Here is a 20,424-nt window from a genome sequence, read left to right on the forward strand (position 1 = left end):
GCAGAGTGCTTTTGGGTTTGAAATGTAAGTCCTCCCGGCGACTCTGGTCGACTGGTCCAACCTGCACTTGCCTAGTCTCTACTATCACTGCAGGCAATGCCTTAGATCTCTTTCTCCACTGCATCAGTTCTTTTCCTCTGGAGAACGATGACTAATGCAGACAGGTAATGCTGTAGAATTTGAGCAGGTGAAGTTATAAGCCCTTCATGTACAAGTTGCTACTCGAAAGATCTTGAAGAGAGGGGCTTAAAAAGAGGGGTATGTAAAACATTTCTGAGGTTCCAAAGCTAGCTGATGGGCCATGGGCTGTCTGAATGCATCCAGTGAGATAAGCTGGGGTGACCCATGCAAGACTGGGAGCCTGTTGAGAAGAGGCTCCAGGATGAGGAGGTGAAGAGCCCCCCACCCAGCGCGTGCATGCTGCCCCCAGTGTTGAAAGTGTTTTTGTGCTTTCCTTGATAAAACGTGCACATCTATGCTCTGCCTAGGCAGCCAACCAAGGGCAGATGGTGCTCCTCACCATTCCCCAATTCAATAGTGCTTTGACCAAAACACCTTGTTACTTTTCCTTGATCTCCCTACTTTCCAACATGACCTAAGTCTGAGTTGTGTTTTGTTAAGTGTATAAGAAATAAAACCCTGGAAACAAAGTTTGTTAGTAGCCCATGAGACCTCTGACCCATTTCATTTATGGTCATTCTCCCTACGACCTGCAAGCTAAACTTACAATGGACCAACACTTACTTTTTCATCCAGTTATCAATAAGGATTAAAGGAGACGTCAATGAAAAAGGAATTCTCACTTTGCCATAAGTTACTTACTCTACTAGGGGTTAACTTGCTTAGGGTCACCCAGAACCAAGTTCCCCAACTGTGGGAGCAATACTGTGTCCCTCCCTTGTCTTAGATTTTCACTGAAGGGGACCATACTGATTGGAGGCTTAAGGAAGGAGTCAATTAAAATTCCAGTTTTGGTGGCAGGAATTGTCACACTATCATAATATGACAATAAAACTGTGCTAGGTAGTTTTAAGTTGTTTTCCAATAACTTATCTGAGCTGATCTTATTCTCTATTTGTGATTAGCAGGTTACAGTTCAGCACATGTGTGACTGCATGACACCACTTGCTTGCTAGAACCATCCCCCCACCGAGTGGTGACGGAGGCCATGCTGGGAGGCTCACATGCACTCTGCCCCCAGAGTCTCTCATTTCCGCCATAATGTAATAGACAGGTCTGAATACCTGGGTGCCACAGTGCAAGGCATTGACTACAGGGAGGATGAGAGAGATGGATGAATGAGTCTTGATTTGATAAAGTCAAATCAGATTAAACTAATGGCATTTCAGTGATTTTTTTTCTAAATAGTTTTTCTTAGGAGGAATTTATTGCTAAACTCGGTTGTGACTTTGTCTAGTGAGAATGGAGAGGCCACCAGCAGGAGAAGCCAGATGGCAGGAACAGGGCATGGTTTGGAGATCATTATACTTCAGGAAGCTATTCACATGAAGTTGCACCACACATAGTCTTCTAAAGTTTTGTCCTGACTTCTCAGAGGATGAAGAGTATGGCTTCTGCAGAAATATCCTTAGAAGAAGGATCCAGTGTTGCTCAGCCCAGAACCTGGCAGCCATGCCACTGTGCCAATGGACTGAGTCTTCATCTCCCTGAGTTGGAGGAATCAGCCCCCAGTCTGTGAAAGGGGTGACCTGGGGCTTGCAGTTGCTTTCATTTTCACAGGCTTGGATCTGGTCTTCTGACATAATAACATAGTTATGGAAAGTTCTAGACAATGGGTTCCTTGCTCACCAGATCTACTGACCAATAAGTTCTCTTGGGGAGTCATCCAAGGCAGTTTTTAGGAGTCACCCTCAGCATCCCATCTTTGGGTGTCACAGTGGGCAAAAGTTCAGAATGAATGGGTCAGAATGGGAGAGGGGATGGCCATTTGTGCCCTGGGGGCAGATTTGATAACATGGGACACAGGCCACAGAGAAAGCCAACAGCAGGTAGGAGAGTCAGCCCAGGGGGCTTTCATATGGAACAGAGTCAGGGTCCAATAAGATCATGTGATGGGAGGAAGCTGGAGAAACATATTGAGGTTCAACATGAGAGCTTTTTCCAAATTCAATGCTTTTCAAAGATGCAAGCATATGAATTTCTGGCACCAGAGAGATGTCCCAGTGCAGAATGAAGGAACATTTGGCAAGGATGTAGTTAAAGGGGATGAGCAAAAAAAAATCAGATGAGGCCAGGACAGTCAACTGGGGGCCATCCCACCTATGCTCCTGAAAAGGGGTGTTTCGCAAACCCCAGATATTTTGGTTGTTACAATTCATGGGTGCTACTGGCCCCTGGTGGGTGGAGGCTGGGATGCTACTCAACACTCATACACAGGATGACCCTCCCAACCAAGACTCACACAGCCCCAGTGAGCAAGCCCAAGGTTGAGAAACCCTGGATTAGAGATACTATGTACTGCAACCCAGGGTGGCTGCCTCACCCAACCTGGATGCTCAGAGGACTGTGGACGGCAATCTTGTGGAGAAGATCTAGATTTCAAGGAGAATTATGCAACATGATACTCACACAGATGTGTCTGACACGTTTGCAGCTTCAGACATCATGGGCTGTATTTTGAGACACAAGCCATTCCTGCTGCAACCCACACCACAAGCCTGTTATTATCCATAAGGCAAACTATATGTTCCCACCACTTCTGCCTGCTTCCACAATTAGGTGAGGTGCCCCAGTCTTAAGGTAGGACAGATTAGAGGGTGGAGAACAGAGGCAAGCAAGAAACAAGAGAAATCTACAATGACAATTCCCCACAAGGTCATCACAAGGTCTTTAAAAATCCCTGATATATCACTTCTATGCTCGTCTTCTTATATGCTTGCTGTGGCTCTTGGGTGTGAGATTTGTCAGACTTCAACAAAGTCCAAACACAATTTACTGCAATCAGAGTTCAAAATCAAACAGGTCTGAGGTTGGATCTAGGCTCTGCCAATTGCCAGCTGGAGCAGTGGGGCAGCTATTTCACCTTCTTCCGTCTCAGCTTCCTCATCTACAACATGGGGTAAAGAACCCTGACCTTAGAGTACAATCATGACAATCACTTGAGCGCATGCACATGATGTTCCCACATAGCCCCCAGTGTGCAAAAGCTCCTCACTATGTGGCAGTATACACAGACTGATCACCTCCTGGGGTTTCTTAAGTAGCTCATATTGTACATTTGGGCATTAAGAAAGAAAAGTATGCGGTCTTGAGCTGGTGCTGTGGCACAGCATGAAAAGCTGTTAGCTTCAACACTAGCTTCCTGTATAACCACTGGTTCCTGTCCCAGCTGCTTCGCTTCCCATCCAGCTCCCTGCTAATGCACCTGGGAAAGCCGTGGAAGGTGGACCAGGTGCTTGGGCCCCTGGCACCCATGTAGGAGACCTGGATGGAGTTCCTGGCTGTTGGCTTTTACCTGGCTCAGTCCTGGATGAACCAGCAGATGGAAGATCATATTCTCTCTCTGTAGCTAGGCCTTTCAAATGATCACATAAATCTTAGGAAAGATACCATCTTGAAACTTGCAATCTGGCACCTATGTTATGGCCCAGCACATTAAGCGGCACCTGTGTGGCTGGCATCCTTTATGGGTACTACTTCTAGCTCTGACTGATCCAGTTCCCTTCTAATGTGCCTAGGAAAGTAGTGGTGGATGACCCAAGTACTTGGACTCGTGCATCCACACAAGGGGCCCAGGAGAAAGGCTCCCAACATTGGCCTGGTCCAATTCTGGCCACTGTGGCCAGTTAGGGAGTGAATCATTAGATGAAAGCCTTCACTGGCACCATCCTATAAAAAATATCCCTTCCCCCTAGGATATAAAGACACTTTAAAAACTTCATGAAAATTCCTATTGATAAAAAATAAATCTACTAATTCTAAGCCTTTTTGGCACCAAAATCAATTTATCATTTAATTCCATTTTGTCCTTGAATGTTTTGAAGTATGACTCTCCAAGTACCTGAGTTTGGTCTGGCAGTTTCTTGCTTCTCTGTCAAATACAATCGACCCCATCCTCCAACACGGATGCAATTAGATCATGTGTGTAGCTGACCCATAAGACTACAATCTTCAGTGAAGGAAGCAGTACATTGATTTCCATTCAAATTCAGGGTCTTTATTTTATTATTTACTTAATTTTTTTGTGGACAGCCCTGAAGTAGGGCTGCACTAGGCTAAGGTAGAGGCACAAGATGACAGAGACCCAGGTTCTTAGGAAGATATTTATTTTCAACTAATTGAAATGCATAGAGGTGGTGAAGGAAAGAGGGAAAGGGGGATGGAGGGAGAGGAAGGGAGGGGGAGAGAGAGAGAGAGAAAAAGAAAGAAAGGTTTTCCATCTGTTGGTTCATTCCCCAAATGCTTACAGCCCCCGAGGTTGGGCAAGGCAGGAGTAAAGAGCCAGAAACTCCATGTAGGTCATTCACATAGGTGGCAGGGACAAAAGTACTAGGACCATCTCCTGCTGCTTTCCCAGGCACTTCAGCAGGAATCTGGACTAGAAGCAGAGTAGCAGAGGCTGGGATGTCTCAAGTCACTAGGATGCAGTGGTTCAATGCTACACTCCATGCCCACCATATGGGCAGGCAGCAGCCTCTAGTTTTCTCCAGTTAGGGACTAGCCTCAGCCTACTAGACAGGCAGGACAGTGGACCTGTTTTCTTCAGTTTATTCCTTCCTTCATGCCTAGGACTTCATGCCAAAAATTGTGGAAGCAGGACTGAACAAGACTAACAGAGATTGCCTTCTGGGGTGCCAAAGAAAGTTATGGGGTCCAGCTGTAGTCTAGGGTTAGAGAGCCTGTTGGCTCGGGAATCTAGAACAAGAACAGAGTTGAACAGTGGGACCCAGGTACCAGGTACCTTATGGCCTGGATTGGTAAAAGAGCCATGCTTTCCATAGAACCTTTCCTGTGCTTGAATGTCCTTATGGTGATTTGCCCTCAGCCTCATACAGGAGGAAACTTAAGTGCAAAGATTCTCACATCATTGACTGGGCTAAGAGAAAGGGCATTTTTTTTTTTTTTTTTTACAACTTTACATTGAGAGTTAAGGCATTCTGACCTGCACATCCTGTGGGCAAACTGTTCCGTCGCCCAGTGCTCCTGGAACATCGCTATGATGCACTCTGCAGGCAGACAGTGGAACAGGTCTGTGTCCCAGTGAGCTCACTGAGGGGGAGGGGCTTTTTACCTGCCAGACACCTGCAGACTGGGGACGGAACACAGACGCTGGGAGCGCAGAAGGGCAGAGTCAGGCCAGTTGCAGACTTTTTCCCTTTGGATTTTGACTTATATCATTACCTTGAGTTAGTATTGATATTTCTTTAGCTGCTAACACTAAGCTTAAAATTCCAAATAAGATTTTTCCTTGGAGTCAAGTTGTAAGGGTGAAAGCACACAACAAGTGCAAGAATACTCAGTTATGAATGTGTGATCCCTTAGGAAAAGCACAAATCTGTTGAACTGACAGATACTCGGGCAGAAAAGCACACATTGTCAAGTTCATCAGTGGATTGGCAGGAAGTACCAAGGCCCTGACGGTGGTGGGCGGGGATTCCCCGCGCAGGGTGCGAATAGATCTCACCTACTCCAAACACTACCACACAGCCAGCTCTGGCAGCCGCAACGTGGGCAACACCATCCTACCCGCTTCTATTTATTGTTACTCTGCTGTGGTGCCCACCCCCTCTATATCCGTAGCATTTGGGACCTCAGGGATTTGGCTGGTGACCATTGCAAGGCGCAAAAGATGGCAGGCTTTGAACAACCTTAAGACTGTATCTGTTGCGGTTTGGGGGCGGCGGGAGCTCCTTGGTAGAGGTAGCCTGAAGACATGGACACAAACGCAACTCTCCCCTCTAGTATGCAGAAGCAATAGGGTTATACAAAGAACCGGCTCCAATCCCGCCATCAGCAAACCCATGGGCCTGGGGAAACTGTGGCCAGGCGGAGCCACCGGAGCCACCGCCAAGAGCGCTGCTGGTGGTGGTGCTGAAGGGGATCCAGGAGGCTGGGACTACGACGGGGAGAGAGACCAACAGGGAGAGGAACCCTGAAGAGGAAAGTCCTGCACTGGCAGGTGGTTGCCAGATTCATCCGCTCCAGTCCACCCGGCCCCAAAGCTTCGTTGGCGCTCAGCCCCGAGCTCAGGGGCTTTGCCTCCTAAAGGCAGGAGTGCGGGTGGCGCTGGGTGAGCCTGCGGTAAGCGCTTGCTGCAAGATGTGGAAGGCGTCCAGGGTGTGAGTAGGGGACAGGGCTACAGGAGGGGGCATGTTCCGGTCTTCCAGCATCCCAGCGCCGCCGGGCTGGCGATAGGGAGACGTCAGAGCGCTCCTGACCACGCGCGCTGGCAAAGCCTCCCGCCCCCCTCACCCAGACTCCTGTATAAAGTCGGGGTCCTCTTGGAGGCTGAGCCAGCAGCAGCGAGCTCATCCCAAGTCCGGCTGCTCCGCTTGGGAGAGCGCACTGCGCCCACTCTCACTCAGCCTCGCCCAACCTAGCACAGCCTCCAAGGACTTCCTGCAGGGACCATGCGAAGCTGCGAGCTCCCGCTTGTCCTGCTGGCGCTGGTGCTCTGCCAGGCGCCCCCAGGGGCAGCGGCCCCGGTGTCAGCTGGTGGAGGCACTGTGCTGGCCAAGATGTACCCGCGCGGCAATCACTGGGCGGTGGGTGAGTGTCTTAACCGTGGAAGACGGTTGGAGCGGCCGGGAGGGGGAACCTGTCAACTCCAGGAGCAAATCGCCTTCCCACCACCCACCCAGTCCTTTCTTTGAACAACTTTGGGGAGCAGAGTTTCCCAGTGTGCATCTTGGAACCCTGACTCAGCTGGTCATTGCGCTGGGATCCAGGCTGCGCCCCGCAAAGCCACAGGTGTGGGGATCTCGGGAGTTGTGCGGGTTTCTAATGGGTTCCATAAAGGCGCCTCTGCTTGTTTTTCTCAGCATCTTTACCGCGATTCCCCAACCACTGCCCTCTTTCCTGGTTTTCCCTTTCTGCAGCCAGCAGATTCAGGCTCGGAATGGCACCTGCTCTCCAAGCCCACCTGGGCCCTTTCTTCACCTCCCGCTCTTTGTAGGTCTCCAGCTCCACAGACTTTGCCCTCTGCCCCAGCTCCCCCTTCCCCCCCCCCCAACTAGTCCCACTCTTACGCATAAGCATAGAAGTTCCCTAGTGTTGGCCACGGCAACCCCAAAGGGGTACATGGAGCTCGCACGCACCCGAGAGGCGAGCTGCAGCTTCACTTTGCAACACCTGGGAGCTTCTGGTCTTACCACAGGCACTCTCAAACGCAAAAAGCCTCCCACTTCCTCAGAAACCCCCTCACCTCCAACACCCATCGCCCCGACATTTCCTGGGGAACTGAGAGGTTGTGTAGCTGTCTTCTTCACCATCTATTTAGGGAGGGAGGAGGTATGGGCAAGGTGCTTAACAATTCAATTCACCCAGAGTCTTGTTGCCCTGCCATTCAAAACGGGTGGAGAGAGGAGTGAGGGAAGGGGTGAGGCTGGAACTGTGATGTTTGTGCTTTTGTCAAATGAATGGTGAGCTCTGGGCCACGGAGGAGTCCCTGTTGTTGGCAAACGAACCTTTGGCAAGTACTTCACAGCTGCAGGCAGGAGAGGTTATGTGTGGTCTCAGGACAGCGGGAACCCGGAAGTCCCGTGTGCCAGGGAGAAGTTGAAAGCAAAGAAACCCTGCATTTCAGGAATGAAGACCATTTAGAAGGTGCTAAAGAGTGGGAACCCTGAATTTAAATTTCTTCAAAAGAGCTGAAATTATTAGGGGGAGCATTGTCTGGTCCAGCCACCAGTCAGGCTGATTAGGTAAGCCTTGCGGAGGGAAAGGTGGCCAGAAGAGCTGGCTGGGAAGCCAGCCTCTGGTCATTGCTGGTATGGGCTGGGTCAGCCCGGATCTGTGCCAGCTCTGTTATCCCAGCTCTGAAGGGCACCGCCATTTTGGCACCTGTCACAGTGCCACTTGAGCATTCTTAATTCTGAAATACCTTGCCCAGTGGCAATTCCAAATGCCATTTTCTGATTTGTTCTCAAATGGACTTGTCCCCTTTTTCTCCCTTTACTGGTTATGCAGAGTTGAGGACGGGGGTGGGGGAGAAAAGTTAGAAAATTGCATTTCAGCCTAGAATCACATTGTGAATGAGGGGACAATTTGTTTTGAGAAACCCAGGGACCTCGGGTCTGTCACGTGCTTCGATTTTAGCTTTCACTTATCTCCATTAAGAATGTCTGTTCCCTCCAATCACCAAATACATGCGGTTTTATTTTAATTATATAACATCAAAGCTAAACGTTGCCCCCACAAGGAAACCGTCAGCACACATCTGCAGGCTTGTAAGGGAATTGCTTCTTCCAGCAATCGGGAAGCATGGTGCAGCAAGGAAAACAAGTTAACAGCTTGAACACTTACATTTTCATGTGGCCTGATGTTCATGGAAATGTTTTGTCTGTGAGATAACATGGATCAACAGACATTGGTGACTGGTTCCTCCACTCCCATGAAATGCCGTGGCTTGTGCCCGTGGCTTGAAATGAGGCTGGTCCCAGAAGACTGAGCATGGAAACACCAGTGTGGAGACACAAAGTACAGTTCAGGTCAAGTGCAGCTTACAAGTACCTACCACTTTCATCCATGCCTTAATGTGCATATTCTCAAGTTAGCAACTTTAAGTTTTGACTTAAAAAAAATTTTAGTGTTGTTTCAAACTTGCCCCTTAGGGTATCTTAGATGATAAAAGGGAACAAATGATTTCTTTCTCTGAGTAACATTTCGTTTTTTTCCAAGTGCCTGTCATTTGTCTATGCTGAGATCTCCATAATTATGAAATGGACATGTGACAAATGATGACAAGCAAAGAGGTGGAAGTGGGCAGATCATCCATGTTGCCATGGAGACAGTGACTTGGTTGACAGTAGCCAACTCAAAAGTGAAACAGGACCCAGAGAATTTGTGTTCTCTTAGCCATTAGTCTGAGGACCTAGGGTTGGGGATATAGGGGTTGAAGTTCAATGTCATTACAATTTGTGTGAATCAACTGCAGAATGGAGATTTTATCTGCCCTCTTTAGGGAGGTCCATGAAGTCATTCATGACAAAAAGGAAGTTGGTATTTGTAGATTAACACCCACCTCCTACACACACATGCACACACCCCTCTCTGTTTCGTTGCCAATAACTCCTGCCTCATTTCCAGATTCCTCCCTAGACGATAGGCAATTAGGGGAGGCTAGAGTAACTGAGGTAGTTACAGGGAGCATCCGGGTGCCATTTCTGCCTTCTAATCATCAGGATTCAAATTCCTCTGCAGAACTAAATCTGAATGCATCAGTGCTTCCTGGGGAGTTAGGCAACATAATCACTGTTGGGGATGAAGCGGAGATTATTTAGTAGATATCTAGGCACCAAGTTGACCCAGCAAATAGGAGCCAATCATTCAGGATTTTAATTTATCACTTGGCAGCATATCTTCAATAGGAAATGGTGTTAAGTGTCACATCATCAAATGATTTGACAAATACAATGCGATGCCATAAAACTTCACTGTAAATCTCCCCCAAATCTCAGAGAATTAATTTCTCTGTCTCATAATGAGTTGTGTTGCACTAACACATGATGGCTGTTCCTTTCTATGATAGTAGAAAACCATCTGTAGACCTTACGCTCTTCTCTCAAGTGAGTTATAGCTACCTCATAGTATTGGAAATTTTAAAAACCACTGCAAAACAGTAGAGTCCACCTTGTGAGCTGTTTCTCATTCTAGAGCCTTTGCTTACTTTTGTGTGATTCCTGACAAGTCTCATTTCCACCAAACCTGCAATGGTGTGGCTCAAACAATCCACAGGTAAACATTCTGTAAACTAGTGAGTGCAATTCACATGACAATGAGCAGGCCTCGGTCAATGGCACTGCTCTTTCACTTCCAAGTGACTTTCTTTCAAATATTATTTATACAATGTTTGCCTTGGATGTTTACAATGATAACCCATATTTGAACTATAAAACCCACTTGCTTTAAAATACAAGTACCATGGTTTTATGACTGTAAGAAATTCTAAGGTTTTATAAAGCTCTATTGTGGAGAATTTGGGGAAAAAAATCAACCAAAGACAGTAAATACAAAGATTTCAGCAATGGGCTAACAAACATGATAATAATGCAGTCCTTGAATTAATTCTACACCCACGACTGTCCTTATATAATCTTAATTTACATACATAAGTTCCCAAGTTTTTAATGGTTTGGTCTCCTTAACAATAGCATTTATTCATTTAAAAGCAGGTACACAGTCTTTGAGCTATGACTACATCAGACAGCAAATTCTACATTTACGTGACTCGGAAGCATTAGTCAAAAGTTGTTTTCAACCTGTTTTTCACTACACTCAATAAATTGTAATTTCTAGGTGAAGTTTCCCAGGTTCAATCTCAGCTAGAGTTCTGAGAAAGTTTAAATGAAAAATTCCTTTGGTACATTTGTATTACATATAAAACTTTTTTTTTTAAACCACACAAAGGAAAGCAGCAAGACTTTTATGTTCAGAAGCAACTCAAAATTGGCTGGGGAAGATTTTTAAACTTCCTCTTTCAGCTGGAAATGGAAGGTGGTACACAGAATTGATGACAGAATTTAAGATTTGGAAGTTTCCTTAGCTGTAACTAGTCAATTGTGTTCATGTTATAGTTGAGGAAATGGAAGACTGCAGATACTCAATGACCTAGCACAGGTCAACTAGCTAGTAGTCGGTAGAGGTGCTGGAATCAAACTCGGGGTCTTGAACTGCAGTTCTGAGTTTGGTCTGGGACATTGCACGTTTTGAATAAGGCAGAATCTGTCACTTCTAAAGTAACTTGTAATAACCAAATGCTGTTTATTTTCCCTTTTTTTCTAATAGGAAGCAGCAGAAATGTAATTGGCATCTTTTTAAACTTCTCATTCATTTGTTCCCCTTGGTGAACTGTACTTTCTGGCATTATGGTTTGGTTTGGTTTTTCCAGGACACTTAATGGGGAAAAAGAGCACAGGAGAGTTGCCACACACCACTGAAGGAGACCACCTGAAGCAGCAGCTGAGGCAATCCATTCAGTGGGAAGAAGCTGCAAGGAATCTGCTGGGCCTCATAGAAGCAAAAGGAAATAAGAACCACGAGCCACTGGGCAATCTCCAGCCTATGTGGGATTCCAAGGAGAGCAACAATTTTGAAGACACAGGTTCAAAACACAAAGAAAGGTAACACACACATTCCCAAGAGGAGGGAGGGAGATATCTGCAGGGGGAGGGGGAGCTGGAAGGAGGAAATGTTTAATTAAGAATAAAATTGCTTTTGATGTGTATTAGTCAGACTTTCATGACAACAAAATATCTAAGAGAAATTGATGAAAACAGGGTTATTTTGGCTCATCATTTTGGAGATTCATAGTCCAAGATAGGGCAGGTCCCATTGGTTTGGCCACCTAGTGAGAGTGGAGTTTGGCAGTGGTGAAACACACATGGAGGAATGATCATAGAGACAGAAACCTAGAGAGGGGAAGGGAGAGAGGAAGGGAGGAAGACAGAGGGAGGGAGGGAGGGAGAGGAAGAAGGAGGGGAAGGAGGAGGAGAGGAGAGATGGATAGGTCCAACCCAGTGTTTACAACCAGCCCTCTTGGAAGAACTATCTTCCTAGACCATTCCTTCTAATGACCTGAGGGCCTCCCATAAGGCCCACCTCCTACTCTGGTTGGATCAAGTTTTAAACCTCTGAGTACCATGAACTTATAACTGGGGAAATTAAATGTCACATGATGTCAGGAGCCCTATCTTACTTAATCATAAATGATAGTTTCTGTAGGGGCTGTGAAAGCGAACACCAACACATTCTAAGCAAATTAATAAATAATTTCCATACTATCCTTTCTTTTGACCTGATAAGATTACTTTTTCCTATTAATATACCAAAAGGATACTATTTTTCAACTCCAGTTTGGGAATTTTATTAGGAATTATATTTATTTGTAATTGTGTGTTGGAGGAAATATTTTAAACTATCAGTTGTTACCAGGGATATTTCAACAGTGAGGTGACATCGTGTTTGAATAAACCCTCTATGGGTCTACAGATGTGTCTATTTTTGGTGAACATATGAAGAGCCTATTCATGTGTATTTTCAGAAGAAAGCAGTCCTGTTTGCCACCTAATGTGCAAACTAATGCTTCCCCATATTTGTTCCAAGACTATCTAGCTCTGGTTTCATATCAATATTTTGAAACTTGATGATCCTATGTGAGATCAAATGCACGATTATCCATCCCATCTATTATTTAAAGGGGATAGAGGGCAGCACACCAAATTGGCAATGTTTACAAAAATAGTAAGTAAGACAAAAAAAGAATAAAACCTGCAGGAAAAAAGCAAGACAGCTGGGAATGATGTGATTATAGCTAATAAAGGCCAATAATAATTACAATGGCGATAATAATAATGACCAGTTTCACTGAGAGTTTATCAACATCCAGATTCTAGGTTAAGTAGTTTATGTCCATTTTCTCAGTGTATGCTCATAGCAACCACAGAAGGATTCCATTATTCTCTCCATATCAGAGGAGCAGAAAGCAAAACAAGTCCTCAAGTTTTGCACTGGTAAATCCAGGACATACTTTGCTCTACATTCAGTGTCTTGCATGACACCTTCTGGAGGACAGTCCTCACTGACCTTAAACAGGAAGGATGCAAGATACAGCAGCAGATCCTGGTTCTCATTGCTCCCAACAACACATCCTACGACTTTTCTGCCAGCCAGCTTGGAGAGCTCTCTCCTTTACTCTTGCACAGCGGTTAACTCTTTGATTCATGATCTCTTTGCCCAGCTTCAGCCAGCCTCTCCAGAGGGAGGTTTTTATGTTTCAGTGTCTTTTTGTCTGCTAGGCATTTTCTATGTTAATGCACTGGGCATCTAGAAAGAAAATCTTTAGCAGCTTTCATTCAGAAAGACAACCTGTATTAACCAATTCAGAAATACCTTGTCCAAGGTGCTGAGACTGCCCACACCTGTGTTACAGGTGCTATGTGATCAGCCCCCCAGTTGGTTGACAGCATACACTGTCGGGGTTCTGTGGGCTTGTGACCGACTCCTCAGCTCCTAGGGGGCATGTATTTTCTTGGTCAAGCGCTTTATCAGAGTTCTGGCAGCTGGATGTCCAATAGCACCCTATTCCTCTGTTGAAAAGTAACAAAAAACACCCCCACAGAGCTATTGAAACTAAAGTTATAAACACTAAAACAGATTCATCCTTATCACTCATTCATAAAATACTTGCACATGATCATGGTTTATATGCCTCAGCTGCCTCACTGTAGAACCCAACAGCAATGTCCAGTTGGAGCTGCTTTCCTCTACTGCTCATCTTTGCAGCTTTCTTGAGAAATTCAATTATATTACTCAAGGATCAAAGCTCTCCTGCCCTATTGAGAGCTTATTCTGCAAATTTGAGGGGCGGGGTGTAAAAGGTGAGCTCCAGAAGGGTATGGGAGTGGCAGCATTATGTGATGGATCGAGTGGGCAGCCACCGGGAGTGACTGCCTAAAGACAGAGTGAGCTGAGAGGCCATGCTTTCATGATCAGGCCTTGCTTCTGTACTCTGTGTACTTGGCCTTGAAGTTAGAAAGCTCATCCTCTTTCGTTCCACCTCAAGTTAAATCACTAGCTCTTGCACACAGGGTCCTGTTCTTTTGGATACATTCCTCAGTGCTATGAGAAACAGGTGCAATGGTTTGTTTCATCTTTATGCAGACAAAAACAGTCCATCTCTCCTCCTGGCTTGGAAATTCCACCTCGAAGTATGTCATGAGGACAACCGAAAATATTTTACAATTAACTTCAAAAAGCAGAAGTAAATATCTTATTGAAGAAGAGGCAGTGCCAAGAGAATAATTCTATTAGAAGCTACATATCTCCCGGAGTTGGGGAGAAGCTTAATAACTTAATCAAGCATCACCAGAATTAGCAGGTGTTTTTCAGAGGCTGCAAGCCTTTTCTTAAAATTAAAAACTATCCACATATGCTCTCTGCTCCCATTTTCATAATAAAACAAAGTCTCGTGGCCAGCCCTCCCAATGCTAGAGTTAAAAACACTGAGCACTTCTCATGTGTCGATGACAGAGATATTTGCTTAATTCAGGGAAGATTTGTGTGAATCTGCACTGATCCAATCTTCCACATGCTGGCAGTCTCCAGGAGGCCAGCCACAGCTTTTCAAGGTTAACTGTGCTCCTGCTTTTTCTTACATCCTTCTGTTCTCACAAATCTTTTCATACTATTCTGACTCCATGGATTCTGTGCCTAGATCACCATCCTAGGCCTGGACCACCACCCTGGATGAGGCCATGTGCTGTTCTAAGTTTCAGGGTTATTTCTGCTCACTTATGTGTCCCCTTGGTCACATGGGCTTCTTCTCTTGTCTGTGAGTCTTGGGTTTTTCTTTTATTGAATAAACATGAAAAAAATCAGTGGAGAATGACCCACACAAGATAGTTATGGAAAGGAAGTAGATGCGCAATGTGTGTCCTTACTTGGATAGCACTTTTCTCACTGTCCCATCAAATCAGTCCAGAGAAGAGAAAGGTTTCATTTCTCAATATTTTAAGTTCTCCAAAGAAAGCTCCAAATACAGAAAAAGCAGTGTGCAGTTCCTAATGTCAGTGGGGATGAGAGTTTCTGCTGAAGCCTTCCTATAAGTAGCTCCTCCCCTCCCCTCCCTCCCCTCCCTCGGAGCTGCCTGCCTCCAGGTCCTTGGGGCACCTCAGTTGCATTTCACTCTCATTCCTTCCAGCTTCACTTCCACTCTCTTAAGCCAGACCTGCCATCCTCAGTCTTCCAAGCCCTTGAGAGAACTTCTCTGGAGCTCCTCCTCCCTCCACTGCACATCTCCACTGGTCCCTTGTAAGGCCTGTGACTTACATACATGGCAAGGTGCAGGATGGCATCTCCAGGCAGGTGGGAGGCCCCCAGATCACGGGGGAAAGCAAAGCTAATTGACATGTGTGGGAATCGAACCCCAGGCCCTGGGCTCATTACTACCTGGTTGAAAGACTGGAGCTGAGAGTAGGTTATCACCCACCTGGGAATAAGAGACGCTCTGTTATTAGAAACAAATGGCTGGTCTGGAAATTGAGGCAACTGAGCTGCCAGAGAATCGTGGGAAGAGAAATAAGCCCTAGTCAGGGGGGAAAGCGTTTTCTTCTCTCTGCCTCAGAGGTCTAAATGCGAACCAAGAAGCATTTTTGAATCATAACTATTCGTTCCCTTTCAGTCTTAGTTCAGCTGAGCAGAAGCCACAAAAAATAAATCACAGCAACTGTGGACCTGGCAAGAACCCCAAATTCCCTTTCCAAGTTGCCCACACTACTACCATTCAGTCCCCGGTTCTGGATGTGTCTGTGTGATTCAAAAACTAGCTCCAAGTGGTGTAACGAGACGCTGCCAAAGAAAGCCAGGCAAGAAGTAAAACTCCACGTTCCCTGCATCCCCCTACTTGCCTGTTACTCTACAAACAAGCTCCCAGTGATTGTACATTTGACTTCCAACATTTGTTCAAACATACCTGAGTTATAGTATCAGGATACATACTAATCTAATCTCACACATACCATCAAGCACAATAGTACAGAAGAGAAAAGTGGAGGTTACTTTCTGTCTTGGAGAATAGCCATAGCTCTCAAATACTAGGTGTGCAAAACCAGCTGGAGGCTTGCCAAAGACCTCCAGACCCCAGATTTTCCAGTTTGGATATGGGGTTCACCCAAGAATTGATCTGCCTAGCAAACACCCAAGTGGTGCTTGCATTTGTTGGGACTGGCCTGACTTCAAGGATTAGACTGCAGCATCTCTGTCTGCTGACCTTTTTCTCGTATCTTTTCAAGCTGGTAGAAATGCTGCACCAGGTTCTCACAGGAGTGGCAGGAAGACGCCCCTAGCTGAACGGACAATGGAAGCCTCCTTCAAGGGAGCAAAACCACACCCTTAAGAGACTGCGCCTCTGCAAGCAGCACTGCCACTGGATCATCAACAAGATCTGCTTTGTGCAAAATACTCAACTGTTCTAGTCTCTTTCGACCTTGACTCAATTCATGATTTATGAGCAGCATCTTCCGGTCTAAACTTGTTAGCTGTGAACAGTTGTCCAAAAAGAGTCTTCTGATAAATGCTTTTGACATCCAGGCTATGTGTTGATTAGAGTCAAGGCCCCAATCTGTTACTGTTCACAATAAAAGCTTAAACCCATTGTTCAAAGGGAACGTTGTACTCTTATTTCAATCCCAAAAGACAGGACAGTGTGGCCAAGGGTAGGAAACATCTCAGTGATGTGTTTGTGCCCTGACTAAGTCAGGCTGGATTTCCAGCCCCTCCCTTTGAAGACCCCTTAGAGATTTGTTGCAGTGACTGACAGCCTTTCTAGAGGCTACTGCTGGGAGCTCCTACACCCTCAGTGTTGCTATTGGATGGTGTTTTAGTTAAGGTTCTATAAAGAGGCAGAATGGAAAGGATGTATATACAGACTATGAAGGAGGACTTTTAGGTGAATCAGCTCACCTGACAGCTGAGCTGCTGCACAGCAGGTTGTCTGTAGGCTGGAGACTCTGGGATGGAAAGAACAAGTTCACTCCAAGCCCAAAGGTCCCTAGTCAGGGAAGCCCAACAGGCACTGGGTGCCAGCAAGAAGGTTGCTGGTATAAGTGTTGGAATCAAAAAGCCAGAGACTGCTGGCCAAGTTAAGTCAGGGACACCCCAGCTCTGAGTTGGAGACCAATTCACATTCTGTGTGAAGTGTCTGCAGATCCCCAACAAGCGCTTGGTGCACTTGCACTTAAAGGCAGGATATTCCTATCTAGTCCCTTCAACTTGTACACTAATCTCATTTGGAAACACCCTTACAGATACACCCAAAATAAGACTTCTCCAGCTATGGAGTCAAGCTGACAATTAAAATTAGCCATTACAGGTTCCCTTAGTTTGATCCGGTAGGTTGTTGGTGTTGCTGATACACTCCTCACCTCAGTCATGTAAACTAAGAATCACCATTCCCATTTAACAGATGGGAAACCAGAGGATCAAGAGATCACGTGATGTGCTCAAGGTATCATCGGAGGTGGGGCTGGAACCCAAACAGTTATCAGACTGTCTGCATTACTTTCTTGAAACCTCTCAGTATATTTAAGCCTAGCAAGTAAGCACCGTTTCTTCAAAATCCAGTGCCAATCTGGGCAGGGAAGCAGCCCCCTATGCCAGATTTAGCCAATTCCAAGGCAAAAGGGTAAGAGGGCTTGGATAACAACTTCCTTGGCCTTCAGAGAACAGTGGCCTGGAGGATCCTTGAGGCTCTCCAGTTCCATTTTTATCACAACATTTGCAATTGAACAGATTCTGCAGCTTCTTGCCATATGTTTAGATTTGTCTTCACTTAGGAAAATCACATTTGAAACCTTAAAGAGCTTTCTCTTGCTTCAGATTGGCAAAGAACCACAGAAGAGGTTACAGGTTCTTATTAATCGCCTCTAAAATTGTGTTGATTCACATCTTGCACGCAGGCAAGATCCAGGGACAGGAACTAGGCTTGCAGTGTCCTTCAGCCTTCCTCTCCCAGGCTCCTGTTCGCTGCCTTGGGGGCCTCTCAGGCCTCATTACCAGGAACTTGCACCTGGCCCATCAACCCAGAACTCTATGGCGCTAATATGGAAGGCATGAGTTCGCTCAGCAAGATTCGCCTTTGGAAAGGATACTCATTACGATAAAAAGAATCTCCCAGATCCTGGGGAAGTTTTCTCTTGCAGAAACCTTTCAGGCAAGGAGAAAAATGTTTATGGACACAAAACATGTGACTAGAATAAACCCACCTAGACTGTCCCCTGTGCCGGTCTCACAAGAAGCCCAGGCACTCTGTCTCAGCAGGAGTGGTCTTTTCTCCTGGTCTTGACTGAAAGATGACGCTCCTGACTCTCAGTGTTCCTCCGTACCAAGCCCAGCACAAATCTCAAAGCGCCCTTTACTTGCTGGAGCAACTTCCCCACCAGGACAACTTTCCTGTATTTGCTTGCCAGCGGCACTACATCACATATCTTCACGAGCCTATAGGGTCCAGTTCTTGCTTGCTGCAGATCACAGCAGCCACCTCAAGCAGTTTAAGTAGAAAGGAAGACATTTGTGAGTGGATAGTAGGCAAGCAAGAAACTGCTTCAACTTGCAACTTCAGTGCCCCAAGCCATACCTTTGGTGGGGTTGATGATACAGTGACTTTCAGAACTCTGCTGGATCGGAATCTCTGCCACTGCCTGGGCCACCACCTGCACCCACCACACCTCCCACCCATGGCTCATTTGCAGAGTCCAGATTGAAGGTGTCTGATTGGTGGATCCCCCATCACACACCTGTCTCCAGCTGTCACAGGACTGGGAAATGTAGCTTTTAGGATTCCATAAGAAAACCTGGAACTAAAGTCAGGGAATTCTATTACAAAAGAGAAGGTATTCAAAACATGTGAACAGTCTCCATAATATTTCTCCCCTCCCTCTGGCACCTCTCCAATCTCCCCCCTTGATGTCCACCCAATTCCAGTGTAGGGAACATTAGACCTCATCCGTCTGGGATTTGGTGAAACTTGGTCTCCACACAGCACACAGGCCAGGTGTGTGCCCACAGCAAGAAGAGACAATGGCTTTAAAGAGTTGCCAATAGCCAGAACTCCTTGTAGCAAAAACAGGATCTTAAGGAAGTATACAAAAGGGAAGAAAGCCTTAACAGCTTTCCAGTTTGTTCCTTTTAAAAACAGTCCTCTTCGTTGTTGCCATTAAGTGCAGCAGAGCTGTTTGCTCCGGATAATTTGGCAGTCTCTGCTTACGATCAGAGATTCAATGACCCACTGAACAGGCATTTCAAGCAGTGCAGAACAATTCCCAGCCTTAAAATGCCCACCTTTCAGCTCCTACTGAGGGTATTTGATCACTATAGAGCCTTTTTCCCAGCTGAGTTATATGGGGAGTCACTTGAGTAGAATGTGGGAATTGCATTTTTTACTTCTGCAGCCCTGGGGTTGCTTTCATCAGACCACGTGAAAGAACTCTTCCAAGGAAGTCCACACAACGAGCTACTGCTGCTGCCAAGGTTGAAGCAGCCATGTTCATCACATGCCAGGTTCCTAGCAAGAATCTCCAGGCTTTGTGTCTTCCAGCCAACCACCATAAACGAGACCCGGGTAAGCACTGGGTCTAGCAGTAAGATGCTTGCATTCTGTACGAAGGTGTCTGGGTTTGGATCCTCACTCCGCTTCCAATCCAGCTTCCTGCTCACATACACTGTGGAGGCAGCAATGATAGCTCAATACATGGGTCCCTGCTGCCCTTCCAGGGACCTGCATTGAGCTCTCATCTCCTGACTTTGACTAGGTCTGGCCATTGTGTGCAGGTGAGAAGTAAACGGTGGGTGGGAGTGCTCTCTCTCCTCTACTTTTCTCTTTTTGCCTTGCAACTAAATAGACTTCTTTTAAAAAGAAAATAAGACACCCCCCCCAACAAAAAAAACAGACAACTCATTCCTTGTTGGTTCATCCATGCTGTATAGCATTAGTCTGAAAGGCTCTCACACACTGGGCACCATGCACTCCAAATGGCTCATTCATGTTGTATAAAGTTCATTCTGAATTACACATACACACATAGTTATGTACCATCTGAACGGCTCATCCATGCTGTATAGCATGCAGTCTGAATGGCCTGGGAGAGAGCTGGTCAGTGCACTCAGACCGAGAGAACCACCTGATCAACAGCAAGGATACAACACGTGCAAAGGCCTCCCAGTCTCAAGAAAGAATGTCCAGGCTATTGTCCTTCCATCCTCTGATGTTGTGACTATTTACTCCCTTTCCAAGAAGGTTACCTGGATTACTTAAACTCGACGAGTATATTTTGGGCATGATAAATATGATCATATTTTTTAAAAATCCTGTTTCCCTATTTCATTAGCTCTGATTTTTTTAGTTTATTATTTCCAAATGAGATATTTCCTCCATTCACAACCCAAAACCCTTTCATTTGGGAACACAAGGCACTTTGGCTATCAGCTGTACCCATATTGATTAGAGATCATATTTATTAGAGATTGCATTGATTAGATTGCATTCTGATACATGAGGCCACACCTGAAATAAGAGAGAAGCTTCACTTTCTGTCATACCATTGGAAGCCTTGAGGCTGGCCATGCATCCACACGCAGAGCCACAATCTGTAATTTTCCCAAGTTTCCTTCTGTCATCATTCACAAGAGGGCTGCTACACTGCATCCAACGCACACCAAGCCTATTCAGGAACAACAAAGGTTACCAGGAAA

General features: G+C 45.9%; 1 protein-coding gene across 1 annotated transcript; it reads left to right on the forward strand.

Moving 5' to 3' along the window:
- Positions 1-6,590: 6,590 nt before the first annotated feature.
- LOC121159518 (gastrin releasing peptide) lies at positions 6,591-16,072 on the forward strand. Its single transcript, XM_040984674.1, has 3 exons — positions 6,591-6,729; positions 11,069-11,293; positions 15,966-16,072. The coding sequence occupies exons 1-3, from the start codon at positions 6,591-6,593 to the stop codon at positions 16,070-16,072; spliced, it is 471 nt and encodes a 156-aa protein (XP_040840608.1).
- The last annotated feature ends 4,352 nt before the right edge of the window (positions 16,073-20,424 follow it).

The sequence above is a fragment of the Ochotona curzoniae genome, unplaced genomic scaffold (genome assembly GCF_017591425.1).
Source record: "Ochotona curzoniae isolate NIBS_2020 unplaced genomic scaffold, NIBS_Ocur_1.0 contig_43, whole genome shotgun sequence".
Lineage (NCBI taxonomy): Eukaryota > Metazoa > Chordata > Mammalia > Lagomorpha > Ochotonidae > Ochotona > Ochotona curzoniae.